General features: G+C 43.7%; 1 protein-coding gene, 2 non-coding genes and 1 pseudogene across 3 annotated transcripts in view; all 4 read right to left on the reverse strand.

The window, feature by feature from the left end:
• Window positions 1-2,046: 2,046 nt before the first annotated feature.
• The window catches only part of eprs1 (glutamyl-prolyl-tRNA synthetase 1), a 68,392-nt gene continuing 55,923 nt past the window's right edge, over window positions 2,047-14,515 (reverse strand). Inside the window, exons 23-34 of the mRNA XM_038967513.1 lie at window positions 11,132-11,183; window positions 7,951-8,160; window positions 7,653-7,725; window positions 7,234-7,313; window positions 6,897-6,998; window positions 5,416-5,571; window positions 4,492-4,689; window positions 4,167-4,340; window positions 3,532-3,692; window positions 3,250-3,328; window positions 3,059-3,123; window positions 2,047-2,864 (exon numbers count right to left, since the gene is read on the reverse strand). Of these exons, the coding sequence (XP_038823441.1) occupies window positions 2,714-2,864; window positions 3,059-3,123; window positions 3,250-3,328; window positions 3,532-3,692; window positions 4,167-4,340; window positions 4,492-4,689; window positions 5,416-5,571; window positions 6,897-6,998; window positions 7,234-7,313; window positions 7,653-7,725; window positions 7,951-8,160; window positions 11,132-11,183 (1,501 nt within the window). The 3' untranslated portion in view covers window positions 2,047-2,713. The remainder of the gene's footprint in view (window positions 2,865-3,058; window positions 3,124-3,249; window positions 3,329-3,531; window positions 3,693-4,166; window positions 4,341-4,491; window positions 4,690-5,415; window positions 5,572-6,896; window positions 6,999-7,233; window positions 7,314-7,652; window positions 7,726-7,950; window positions 8,161-11,131; window positions 11,184-14,515) is intronic.
• On the reverse strand, window positions 3,828-3,964 carry LOC120023858. The gene has a single exon (XR_005472781.1). It is a non-coding gene; the product is annotated as a small nucleolar RNA SNORA5 (small nucleolar RNA).
• On the reverse strand, window positions 5,088-5,230 carry LOC120023859. Its single transcript, XR_005472782.1, has one exon. It is a non-coding gene; the product is annotated as a small nucleolar RNA SNORA5 (small nucleolar RNA).
• Window positions 5,737-5,865, reverse strand: LOC120023860 (annotated as a pseudogene).

Genomic DNA, 14,515 nt, shown 5'->3' on the forward strand with positions numbered 1-14,515 from the left:
GCGTTACAGGGAGACAGGACGGACAGCTGATCGTCCTCGCAGACCACGTGTAACAACACGTGCACAGGATCGGTACATCCGAACATCACACCTGTGGGACAAGTACAGCATGGCAACAACAACTGCCCGAGTTACACCAGGAACGCACAATCCCTCCATCAGTGCTCAGATTGCCCTCAATAGGCTGAGAGAGGCTGGACTGAGGGCTTGTAGGCCTGTTTTAAGGCAGGTCCTCACCGGCAACAACGTCGCACAAGCCCACCATCGCTGGACCAGACAGGACTGGCAAAAAGTGCTCTTCACTGACGAGTCACGGTTTTGTCTCACCAGGGGTGGCAGTTGGATTCGCGTTTATCGTTGAAGGAATGAGCTTTACACCGAGGCCTGTACTCTGGAGCGGGATCGATTTGGAGGTGGAGGGTCCGTCATGGTCTGGGGCGGTGTGTCACAGCATCATCGGACTGAGCTTGTTGTCATTGCAGGCAATCTCAACGCTGTGCATTACAGGGAAGACATCCTCCTCCCTCATGTGGTACCCTTCCTGCAGGCTCATCCTGATATGACCCTCCAGCATGACAATGCCACCAGCCATACTGCTCGTTCTGTGCGTGATTTCCTGCAAGAGAGGAATATCAGTGTTCTGCCACGGCCAGCGAAGAGCCTGGATCTCAATCCCATTGAGCATGTCTGGGACCTGTTGGATCGGAGGGTGAGGACTAGGGCCATTTCCCCCAGAAATGTCTGGGAACTTGCAGGTGTCTTGGTGGAAGAGTGGGGTAACATCTCACAGCAAGAACTGGCAAATCTGGTGCAGTCCATGAGGAGGAGATGCACTGCAGTACTTAATGCAACTGGTGGCCACACCAGATACTGACTGTTACTTTTGATTTTGACCCCCCCTTTGTTCATGGACACATCATTCCATTTCTGTTAGTCACATGTGTGTGGAACTTGTTCAGTTGATGTCTCAGTTGTTGAATCTTGTTATGTTCATACTATTTACACATGTTAAGTTTGCTGAAAATAAACGCAGTTGACAGTGAGAGGACGTTGCTTTTTTTGCTGAGTTTATTTCCCATCATATTTGCGCCTCTTCGATTGTCCAACGTCCCCGTCTGTTGTTCGGTGCTTTCCCGGGTAAAGGGGCAGTAGCTCTTCAGCTGCATCAGATCCACAACTGTCAGTGTCCATGCTAGCTGGGCTAACAACAAATTTATAATTACTGATGCTAGCATCAACTTGTGTCGTTGACAGATGCAGGTATTATTATATTCTGCTGGTAGTAGCAGTAGAGCTGGTATGTGTCTATGGACGCGGGCCTACTTTTGTTTTTAACCATTTATCAATTTTCGAGCAAACGGAATGAGCAGTGGCTACGTTTGGCTAAATATGTACCGTTAGTGGAATTCCCGCGAGAGAGTAACAGTTAATGTGATTGGATGTTAATTATTTGACTAGGCTACTTGTATTTGACATTGTGTTGTTATTTCGCTGAACACTAGATGGTTTAATTTTATTTCTGGCAGTGAAACAAGGCTAATCGGGCGAGAGAAAAAAACCTCACCCAAATGTATAGCCCCGTTTGAAAATGTTTAGAATTATTCTAAAAAAATTATTATTAAAAAAAAAATGTGAATCCTATTTTTATTTGGCGTACACCCGACGGCATTGCGTGTACCCCAGTTTGGGAATACCCGATCTATAACAATGCAGTAAATCATATATTTGGCACATCATTGTGCATGATGTTACAAATCAATTATATTGAGGTAAAAATTACTGTAGCCTACAATAGTAAAATAAAACTCAATTGACTGCCTGACTTTGGAATCACTGATTCATTTGTAATGTGAAAAAAAACTCTGGGAAAGTGGACAGTTTCACTTTTCCACACCTGAACATAAAACAAATATTTCTATCCTGTCCGCACCTGAACAAGTCCCTCTTCCTCCTGACTCGCTTGGACGATCATCAACACAATCCACCCTTTTACAGATTACGTGCAGATAATGTACAGGTAAAACAGCTCTCAAATGATAATGCCTATACAGTGGAATTTGAGAATCCCTTTATTATAGAAAAGTCTTAGAATTGCGTTAGAGGAACTCAAGAGTACAGGTAATTACATGTATGTGATAGTCCATTATTCCATGTTGTATGCAGTATTCCTATGAGTTTGTACTGGGGACAAATGTGGCTAGTGGCTACAACCGCCAGGGGTCAACCCTCACCACCCACCTATAGCATACCCCCAATAGCTACGCTATCAGTTCAGTTAGTGGGGAGATACTGAAACATCTTGCCTGAGTACCATGTCATCTTCCTACCTGGAAAAGGTCCTGAGATAAGGTAGGGTGGGAGTGAGAAAGGGACAAAAATATAAAGATTGTGTCATTGGGTATAAAGGTCATTTTTGTTACATTTGGGGCTAGTGGGATAAAATAGCTGACTATGGAGAGTGTCTTGTCAATCTTGGGGGGTTAGGCCACCATTGCAAGGTTAGGGTCAAAAGGAAAGGAACACACGACAAGGTGTTGACTCTGGGTGTATCTCAATAGTCTAAAGAGACTTCATCTCCTCGTCTCTTCTCCATCTCTGCTGATTCGAAAGCGCATGATAGGTGAAAACAAATCTTTGGTCACAAGTATTTTCTTTCACCTATCCACTTCTCTCATATCCCAGATCGAGGAGAGGAGGCCACTTAAGACTGTATTTAGTAGCTGCGGCCAAACAGGGTGTAATACTGGGCGGCCTCCTTGCCGCTGACGCACATCTGACCCGGCTGCAGGGGCTTGAGGGGCTTGAAGGGGATACACAGGCTCTTTGCACCCATGGAGGGGGCACCGGGCTCCAGATCCTGGTCCCTGGAGAGGGGGAGAGAGAGCGAGGGGCTAGGAGTTAGGGAGGTGACCGATTTTATCAACTTCATTCTACATTTGGTAACACTTCACTTAGAGCAGATAACGCATCTTGATGTGAAGGTGTTCCTAATGTTTGGTATAGTCAGTGAATGTTAGCATGCATCCCAGTCATTGAGTGGTACTTGAGTGAGTCTTACTTGGCAGTGGTCTTCTTGATCCAGTCTTCACACTCGATGCCTCCACAGAAGGGGATCTGGACAATCTGTGGTTATCAACATAAAAAATAAAATGTAAGTCAGTTTGTTTATACTACTTAAGCCAGCCAGACATGGAAACGATTCAGCTGATGATTGGGAATCTAACAGAAACAAACTTCAACGTAACACACCCTGCCCTGGTCCAGGTCTTTCTGGAACTGTTCCATAGAGTCTGCTACCACCATATGTTTGTTCAGGTCGTCCGATGCCCTGCAACACAGAGGAAGAGGAGGCATTTTAGTCACACTATTCAAAAGGTCACACGTGTGTGTGTGTGTGCGCGCGCATGTTAGCACCTGTGCGGTAGCTCAAAGAGCGCGCGAGAGAGAGAATGAGAGGGATTGTGGGTGTTACAAGAGGTTGGCCTTGATTTCCTCCAGTAGGTGTGTGTGTGTGGATCAGCATACGCATACCTCTTGAAGAGGTTGGTCTGGATGTCCTCCAGTAGCTGTATGAGCCTCTTCTCGGTGTCTGCCTCGGGCAGGGTGATCTTCTCCCCCGTGTCTCTCCTCACGGCCACACACTGACCCTGCTTCAGATCCTTAGGACCCACCTCAAGGCGAATGGGCACGCCCTGAGAGAGAGGGATGGAAGGAGGGGTGGAGAGAGAAGGATAGAGAGCAAGAAAGAAAGCGAAGGAGAGAGAGGATAGAGATGCAGACGTTTCCTTTCAATTGGACTGACGAGAAGTTTATCCCTGAAATCAACCAATTGTCAGAAGTACAAATTTATCCCCAAAATCCATGGAAAAGTTACATGAGGCCCATGAACTACAGGTTCACTGTGGCAGCTATTTTGGCCAGTGCGGTCCATTTTAGAGGAAGCGCTGAATGAGACAAGGCTGCAAACTTTCTAATGCACCTAGAAAAGGGTTCTGGGGGATTATTACAACAATAATAATAATAATATACACCACTTAAGATCTACTTTCATCCAAAGAGACATACAGTGCAGTGAGTGAAAAATGTTTAGTGTATGACTCCAGTGACAACCGAACCCACGACCCTGACGTTGTCTAGCCACACAAGACCATGAGTGGTGGTTTTACCTTGAGTTCCCAGTGGTTGAACTTCCAGCCGGGAGAGTAGTTGTCTCGGAGGTCGGCCTTTACCCGGGTCTCTCCCCTCTGCAGCCGGGCCAGGTACTTGGAGCACTGGGCCAGCAGAGACTCCTTCTCAGCCTCAGGCAGGGAGGCTGTGATGCCACACGGGATGATGATCACCTGGCAGAGAAGAGCGGGAGAAAATGCAGGTTTATAGAATTTGACTAGGGCCAAAAAAAAGGTGAAATTCTTTACCTTTTGCCAGGCAGTCGTTATTAACTGACTTGCCTGGTAAAATAAAGGTGGAATCAAAATGTAAATCAAAACATACCTGGAGACAGGCAACTCTGGGGGGCAGCACCAGGCCCATGTTGTCCCCATGTACCATGGTGAGCACGCCGATAGTGCGGGTGGTGATGCCCCACGAGTTCTGGTAGGCTAGCTGCTTCTCGCCCGGCTTCCTGGGATCCTCGAACTCGATGTTAAACATCCGGGAGAAGTTTTGGCCCAGGTGGTGGGATGTGGCACCCTGAGAGAAAGAGAACCATTTAACTTGTTTTTTATATATATTTTATGATTCATATTTTTACATTCAGATGAATTGATAGAAAGGTGGAGGCACCCTGAGAGAAAGAAGAAACATTTACTTAAACATCAATACAAGTGTCCCTAAGAGGTTGTTTTGCTGATAGAGTGTGTTAAACTGTGCTGTATAAAACTGCATTAGAAGCTAGTGACTTTGGTTTGGTTTTTCGGCTAAGATGCCAAGTTTCCCCTAGTCTTCTATTAGGCCTCTTCCCCCTTGGGTCAGAACTAACCATGGGCAAGAACTGTTGAAGGCTCTAGCCATTTTAGGAGAACTACCTATAGATTGCTTACAAAGGGCTAGGAAAAGATAGGAAAAATCTGAAATCAACAAATAGGCCCTATTGTCCGTAGTACAAATATATCCCCATCGTCCATGGAAAATGGGATGTGAGGCCCGTTACCTACAGGTTCACTGTGGCAGACATTTTGGCCAGTGCTGTCCATTATAAAGGAAGCACTGAATTTGACTTTCAAATACTTCAGATGGGCTTAATTCAATTCATGTCTGAATGAACGTGATGGATATAAGAACTTATGGCTGAAGGCTCCAACAATTTTATAGGACCTTCCGACATTTTGCGTACACCTACTCCCATTAAACAACTACGGTCTCAATCCGGAATTTTGTGGTACAAAATCCAAATGTGGCGGCAGCCTATAAGTGTACCTGGATGGCTCTGCCGCTGGCAGAGATGAAGGCCTCCACGGTGGTAGTGTAGTCTCCTCCTGCAAACTTCTCCTTCTCGGTCTTTCTGCCCTTTACCACAGGGATGGCCATCAGCTCCTCGTAGACCCGTGCGTACAAGTCAAGGATCTGTAACACCTGGACACATGCACACAGACGGGGAGAAGATGAGTCAGTATTTATTAAAAGACTAAAGGGGGTGGGGGGGGGGGGGGGGGTCAAAAAGTATGTTGAGGGGGAAAAAATGTCCTGAAACTGGTAGGTACTAACTAGCTGACAAACTTATCGTATCATATTCGTTGTGATTGTATGTAGTACAAACGTATCACCAGAATCCATGTAAAAAAAACATGCAGGGCCCATGAACTACAGGTAAACTGTGGCAGCCATTTTGGCCAGTGCAAAGGAAACACTGACTTCAACAAAACCGTACACTTTCAAATACTTCAGCTGTGCCTAATTCAACTTATACCAAAACATTAAAGCCAGACTCCAGCCCCAAATATGTCACTTCTTTCTGGTTTTATACACCTCTAAATGTATAGATGAAAGATTCATTTGCCATTTGGGTCACTTCAAAGTGATTAAAATGACGGTTTTACAAATGATAAGAGCAGTAGCTTGGTTCACAAATTGCAGGTCAGATTTCTCCAAGTAATTATGACACACAGGCCAATTGATCATTTCTCTGTGGCATGTTCTCTTTTCTTCTGATCCATCCACGACTACAGCAACACTCAACAATACATATATCTAGCTATATCCCTAGAATTACAAACGAGACTCATTTCAAATGAGTGATAAAGAAAAAAAGTGTAATTTAGCTGACAAACGCATGTTGTAACGGTTAATAACATTGGCTCCTGGCTGTCAATCGGTCTGTGCGTCTGTCTGTGTGCAACAGCTGATGATGCGCAGGATTTGATGTTGCTAGCTTGAACTTCTAAATCAAAATTGGAATTGTGGGCGATTTTCATTCAGCAAGGGATTGAGAATATTTTCTTGCTAGTTGAGCGGATAATAATAACGAAAGCCAGCTCTGTCTACTACTGGTAGGTGAAGCAAGCTAGCTAGCTAGTTTAGCTAGAGATCAAGAGATCAAGCCGATTAAGCCACTACCGTTGCCGATGTAAATGATGACATTTTACTGCTTATAGATATTTACACGCTTGTAGGCTACACGCAAATTCGAACACCAGCTGCCTGATCAAAGGGTGGCTGGCTCAGCTACTGCTCGAAAACTCTCCGAGCACATTATGACATCTTACCTGGGTGTTTGTTTTGTCACTCCGACAGTGATATGTCATGAATACAAATGGCGTAAATGAGACTTACCGAGTCTGCCTTCAAATACTGTTTGAACGCACTCTCCAGACATGACAAGTCCAAACTCAACATTCAAGACTGAAAAGTTAAGAACTCTAGTCTCAAGGACAGCTGAAAATAAAAAATGACCTCGTTACCTCTTCCGCGGCCTCCTCTTTGGTGGCAAAAGCCGTGTGTCCTTCCTGCCACAGGAACTCTCTGGTCCTAAGGAAGGGCTGGGGGTGCTTGAACTCCCACCTCTGAGGGAGAGAGGAAGAAATAAATAAATGAGAAAACGAGTGAGTGAAACTCTGGATCCGTTCTGTTAAGTTATCCTAAAGGGTTCTGCCAAAAGACCGTGGAAACACTGGACATGGTGAGGCGTCTTCCATTTCAAGTACGTTTGGGCTCTTCCATTTAGATTTTTTCCCCCTGGAATTGACCCAAACGATGATGGTGAACATGACAATGATCATTAGTGGAGTGGACACTGACCACAACGTTGCACCACTGGTTGAGTTTGATAGGTAGGTCTCTGTGGGACTGGACCCATTTGGCGTAGGCAGGGTACATCACTGTAAAAAGAAGAGGATAGAACACATGGGTTAGTAGGGCGTCCCTTGTGTGCACATTCGGGATTACCGTCTACCCAGGCATGGTACAGAAACTGTATGACGTATGAAAATCTGGACACCGCCCAACCCTATGGGTCAGTGTCAATTAGTACATTTAGAAATGTATGGAAGAGAGACCGGGTAGAAGTGGTGAGCGTCATGGATAAAAAATATAGCAGTTGTGTCATGATATACACCCATAAAATAAAGCTTTTGAGACAGAGAAAAGCATCTGGAAATGCAATGCATCAAGTTCAACCTTACGGACTGACAGAAGGTGGGAAGGTGTGTGTCTCTTACCAGTTTCACTAGTGGGTCGGACAGCGATGGGCTCGGCAAGCTCAGTGTTCCCTGACCGTGTTACCCAGGCAACCTGAGGCCAGAAGACACAAACACAGTTAACTACAAATGTGTCAAATCATTTTAAAAGGAGATCTTCTTGAGCATTCCAAAAAGACAAAATGGTGGTCTCACACACACACACACAAATCACTGGAGAAGCGAGGACCAGGATTTCCAATAGGGCTCGATACACACCGATACCACATCTCACCACAAGATGTCAGGAACACCCATCACCCCTCCAACACACACACACCTCTGGGGCAAAATCAGCTATGTGGGACTTCTCTTTCTCCAGGGCAGCCTGCGAGACGAACATGGGGAAGTAGCAGTTCTCCACACCCAGCTTCTTGATCTCGCGGTCAAAGAACTCCTTGATGGACTCCCAGATAGAGTAGGACCAGGGTCGCAGCACGTAGCAGCCGCTCACGTCATAGTACTCAATCATCTCTGCCTTGGTGATCACCTGGAGGGGAGGAGGGAAGGTGGAGGGCAGAGTTAAGGGTAAATGGGGAGCACGTGAAGGGAAACCTTATTGACTCGTAAACAAACAAAAAACATCACTTTCATATACAGTGCCTTCAGAAAGTATATACACGCCTTGATTTTTCCTCCCAAATGTTCTTGTGTTACAGCCTGAATTTAAAATGGATTCAATTTAGATTGTTTTGCCACTGGCCTACACACAATACCCCATGATGTCAAAAAGTTTTTTTTTTTAATTAATAAAAAATGAAATAATAAAAATGTATAAAAAATGAAAATCTGAAATGGCAAAAGTATTTAACCCCTTTGTTATGGCAAGCCTAAATAAGTTCAGGAGTAAAAATGTGCTTAACAAGTCGCATGGACGCAATAATAGTGTTCAACAAGATTTTGAATGACTACCTCATCTCTGTACACCACACATACAATTATCTGTAAGGTCCCTCAGTCGAGCAGTGAATTTCAAACACAGATTCAAGACCGTGCATGTCAGAGCAAAAAACAAGCCATGAGGTCGAAGGAATTGTCTGTAGAGCTTTGAGTCAGGATTGTGTCGAGACACAGATCTAGGGAACAGAAGCAAAACATTTCTGTAGCAATGAAGGTCCCCAAGAACACAGTGGCCTCCATCATTCTTAAATGGAAGAAGTTGGCAACCACCAAATCTTTCCCTAGAGCTGGCCGCCTGGCCAAACAAAACAATCGGGGGAGAGGGGTCAGGGAGGTGACCAAGAACCCGATGGTCACTTACAGAGCTCCAGAGTTTCTGTGTAGATGGGAGAACCTTTCAGAAGGACAATCATCTCTGCAGCACTCCACCAATCAGGCCTTTTGGTAGAGTGGCCAGATGGAAGCCACTCCTCAGTAAAAAAGGCACATGACAGCCCGCTTGGAGTTTGCCAAAAGGCACATCAGACCATGAGAAACAAGATTCTCTGGTCTGATGAAATTAAGATAACCATTTGGATTGAATGCCAAGCGTAACGTCTGGAGGAAACCTGGGACATCCCTACGGTGAAGCATGGTGGTGGGAGCGTCATGCTGTGGGGATGTTTTTCAGCAGCAGGGACTGGGAGACTACTCAGGATCAAGGGAAAGATGAACGGAGCAAAATACAGCGAGATCTTTGATGAAAACCTGCTCCAGAGCGTTCAGGACCTCAGACTGGGGCGAAGGTTCAGCTTCCAACAGGACAACGACCCTAAGCACACAGCTTAGACAAAGCAGGAGAGGCTTCGGGACAAGTCTATGAATGTCCTTGAGTGGCCCAGCCAGAGCCCGGACTTGAACCCGATCGAACATCTCTGGAGAGACCTGAAAATAGCTGTGCAGCAACACTCCCCATCCAACCTGACAGAGCTTGAGAGGATCCGCAGAGAAGAATGGGAGAAACTCCCCAAATAGAGGTGTGCCAAGCTTGTAGCGTCATACCCAAGAAGACTCGAGGCTGTAATCACTGCCAAAGATGTTTCAACAAAGTACTTAGTAAAGGGTCTGAATACTGTAAATGTGACGTTTCAGTTTCAGTAAAAAAATTAAAATAAATGCTTTGTCATTATGGGGTATTGTGTGTGGATTGATGAGGGGGGAAAAGTCTTTATCCATTTTAGAATAAGGCTGTAACTTAAAAATGTGGAAAAAGTCAAGGGGTCTGAATACTTTCCGACTGCACTGTATTTGTAGATGGGTCCATTTTTTAAATAATAAAAATAGACATTGGAATATACCTTTGAGCATGATGAAGTTATGACAACGACTAGGTTTCAGTTGAACAACGTTTACTAAACCGTATTTCCACAATGCATGGTTGCCATTGCACTCAGGCCAATCAACAGAATAATAGAGTAATAGCACCGTAATAACAGAAATATAGGGAAACTTAAAACAGGAATTTAACATTAATTACACTTTGGATCAGAAATAAATATCAATACACCCAGTCACTACAAAGACACAGGTGTCCTTCCTAACTTGGTTGCCGGAGAGGAAGGAAACCGCTCAGGGATTTCACGATGACGACAATGGTGACTTTAAAACAATAACAGAGTTTAATGTCTGTGATAGGAGAAAACTGAGGATGGATCAACATTGTAGTGACTCCACAATACTAAACTAAATGACCGAGTAAAAAGGAGAAAGCCTGTACAGAAAACAAATATTCCAAAACATGCATCCTGTTTGCAACAAGGCACTAAAGTAATACTGCAAAAAATGTGGCAAAGCAATTAACTTTTTGTCCTCAATGTTATGTTTGGTCACCTTCCTGATCAACGCCCTTCTCCCCTGATTGTCCTCAATGTTATGTTTGGGGCAAACCCAATACAAAACATTACTGAGTACTACTCTCCATATTTTCAAGCATAGTGGTGGATGCGTCATGTTATGGGTATGCTTGTAATCGTTAACTGGGGAGTTTTTCAGGATAAAATAGATACGGAACGGAGCTAAGCACAGGAAAAATCCTAGGGGAACACCTGGTTCAGACTGCTTTCCACCAGACGCTGGGAGAAGAATTCACCTTTCAGCAGGACAATAACCTAAAACACAAGGCCAAATCTACACTGGAGTTGACGACAGTGAATGTTCCTGAGTGGATGAGTTACAGTTCTGACTTAAATCTGCTTGAAAATCTATGGCAAGATCTGAAAATGGTTGTCTAGCAATGATCAACAACCAATGGTGACAGAGCTCGAATAAAAAAATAAAAAAATAAAAAATAAAAAAATTATGCACAATCCAGGTGTGGAAAGACTAAAGATCACAGCTGTAATTACTGCCAATGGTGATTCTAACGTGAATTTTTCTTCCACTTTGACAGAGATTTTGTGTAGATCGTTGACAGAAAATGACAAATAAATCTATTTTAATCCCACTTTTTAACCACAAAATGTGGAAAAGTTTAAGGGATGTGAATAATATCTGAAGGCACTGTATGCACAGTACACACTCACCTGAGAGTACCAATCAGCTAGGTTCTCCTCCTTCTTAGCCTCCAGCCCCAGTCTGAATTAGGAAAAGACACGTACATCATTAGGGTGACATTTTGCATGAGCAAATGGCAGTGAGAAATTAGCAAAATAACCAATAAATGTGAAATCAATGGGAAGGCATATTATCCAATGCCTTGCATTGCTCAGTTTACTTAACCCAGGTTAAATAATCAGCTCATTAGAACCTATAATGTTAAAGTACATTTTCCAATTAAATCACAGTGCAGATTATAGTGAGTTTAAAGTCTTATTTCTGATCTGTGCTTTTTTGCATTTGGTTTACGTTGTGTGATCAGTAGCGGACTGTGCCTATTGGGCCTTGGCCTTCAGAAGCATGGCTCCTAAGTTAATCATCATGCCAAATAGCCTATGTAATTCATGACAATTACACAGCCAAAGCCCTCAACTCCATATCGCCCAGCTCAAATCAAACCACATTTTATTTGTCACATGCGCCAGAAACACTGTGAAATGCTTACTTACAAGCCCTTAACCAACAATGCAATGTTTAGTACCAGGGTCTTAGCTTAGTGATGAGCTTTGTGGGCACTATGGTGTTGAACACTGAGCTGTAGTCAATGAATAGCATTCTGTTCCTTTTGTCCAGTTGGGAAAGGGCAGTGTGGAGTGCGATAGAGATTGCATCATCTGTGGATCTGCTGGGGCGGTATGCGAATTAGAGTGGGTCTAGGGTTTCCCGGGATGGTGGTGTTGATGTGAGCCATGACCAGCCTTTCAAAGCACTTCATGGCTACCGACGTCAGTGCTTGGGATGATAGTCATTTGCTTTCTTGGGCACAGGGACTATTGGTGGTCTGCTTGAAACATGTAAGTATGACATACTCGGTCAGGGAGAGGTTGAAAATGTCAGTGAAGACACTTGCCAGTTGGTCAGCGCATGCTCTGTGTATAGGTCCTGGTAATCAGTCTGTTTGCTTATGGCCTTATACAGCTCGTTGAGTGCGTTCTTTTTTTAATTTTTATAATATGTTTATTATTTTCCAATAAAAATAAAGTAAAAAAGACAGCAATACAAACAATGACATTCATTGTACTGTTGAATGGGAAGGCCAATTTAGAGGACAAAACAAAAGTTAACTCACACATACACAAAATAAAACAAAATCCTATTAGGTGGTACATGTATAAGAAGACAGCATATAGTCATTACAAGCAGTGTAGTTAAGCCAAAAATAAATATTGAGTGGAGTACAGCACAGAGTAGCAGCAGATCGTCAGCCCAGTTATGAAGCGGGACTAGACCATTTATCCAGTATCGGCTGCCATATTTTGTAAAACAATGGACTTCTATTGGAGGTGTTGTATCGAATCTTTTCCATATGTATTACATTCCCTAAATCCCGTAACCACATTTCAAAGGTAGGTACAGTCTCCAATTTCCAAAATTGCAATATGAGCCTTTTGGCTAATAGAGTACAAAGAGAGACAGCCTTCCCCTCCTGGTTATTCCCATCAACTGTACCAAACAGAGCAATCAATGGGTCTGGGGCTAGAACTCTATCAAAGGCCTTAGATAAGTAATCAAAAATGAGAGCCCAGTAAGCATGTAATTTAGGGCATGTCCAGAATAAGTGGGTCAACGTCCCCTCCTCCTGCTTGCACCTCTCACACAGTGGTGAGGTGTCCGGGAATATTTTATGCAGTTTTACTTTTGAGTAGTGTAACCTGTGTATCACCTTAAACTGTACAAGGTTGTGTCTGGCATTCACTGAACTGTGGTTTATATTTCTGAGAGCTTCTATCCAGTCCTCATTTGAGATTTCTGAACCAAGTTCTTGTTCCCAAGCCCTTTTAATGGTGTCTGTGGATACCTCTATGTGGGCCTGTAGCACATCATACAGTCTAGAGACCGACCCTTTTGAATGGGGTTTGACAAGGATCAAGCTATCTAATGTAGGACTATTTGGCTTCATGCCATACTGTGGGATATGTGTCCTTAAGAAATTCCTGATTTGGAGGTATCTGAAAAAATGTGTTGTTGGCATGTTGAACTTTCCCTGTAATTGTTGAAATGAAGCTAACTGACCATCTATGTATAAATTACCAATTGTTGTGAGCCCCTTCTCCCTCCACTGTGAAAACACCACATCATCCAATGCAGGGTGGAAAGCATGATTCAGGCTAATCGGGCTGTCTATGTGGGTATGTTAAGAAAATCCCTCATCTGTTTCCAGATCCTAAGCGTATGACAAATGACTGGATTGGAGTCATAAGTGGCTTTTTTCACATATGATGGGCTATTAACAAGTGCAGGGAGTGAGGAACGTTGACAGGAGGCCTGCTCGATCAAAAGCCATGAAGGCATATCCTTCTGTCTCATCGCAGGTCAACTTTCCCTCCAGAAAGACACAATGTTCAGATTAGCAGCCCAATAACACAGTTTGAAGTGAGGAAGGCCAAAGCCCCCCTCTATCTTCTACTTGCATAAATGCTTCTTTGAAATTCTGGCTGCCTTGTTATCCCATAAAAATGGAGTTACCATTGAATCCAGTTTCTTAAAATAGCTTTGTGGTATGAAATTGGGTAGACATTGGAAGAGGTAAAGAAACCTGGGTAGGACAACCATTTTAATAGCGTTTATACGACCAACCAAGGAAATAGGCAGAGTTTTCCAAAAATCTATATTTTGTTTAAGCTGATATATTTTCATGTCCCAATTCGCTTTCAATAGCTGATCAAGGTCTCTTGTCACTACAATGCCAAGGCTTGTGAACTTGTCCATCACTGTTCTAAACGGGGTAGATTGCAGAAATTGCATATCCACAGGCCGTGATATTGGCATCAACTCACTTTTTTGCCAGTTTATCTTGTAGCCAGAGAAGGAGCCGAATGTGTTTATCAAGTTAAGTAAGGGTGGAATAGAAGTTTTAGGCTTGGACAAAAACAAAAGAACATCGTCTGCATATAGGGAAATTTTGTGCTGTGTGTCTTTTATTTTGACAGAATCTATATCGGCACATGCCCGAATGCAAGTAGCAAGGGGTTCCATGGCTATAGCGAAGAGAGCAGGCGAAATAGGGCACCCCTGTCGGCACCCCTTGAACAGGCGGAATGACTGCGACATTTCCTGATTGGTCACCACGGACGCCATTGGGTGTGCATAAATAATTCTTATCCAATTAATAAATTCCTTTCCAAACCCGAAATGCTCCAGAACCGACATCATATACTTCCACTCAATCTGATCAAACGCCTTCTCTGCATCAAGAGCTATTACCACTGCCTCAACTTTATGATCATGATACATTACGTTGAAAAGGCGTCTCAAATTGTAGTATATATTTCGGCCCGGGATAAAACCTGTCTGGTCAGGGTGTATGATGT

Source organism: Salvelinus namaycush, chromosome 28 (genome assembly GCF_016432855.1).
Source record: "Salvelinus namaycush isolate Seneca chromosome 28, SaNama_1.0, whole genome shotgun sequence".
Taxonomy (NCBI): domain Eukaryota; kingdom Metazoa; phylum Chordata; class Actinopteri; order Salmoniformes; family Salmonidae; genus Salvelinus; species Salvelinus namaycush.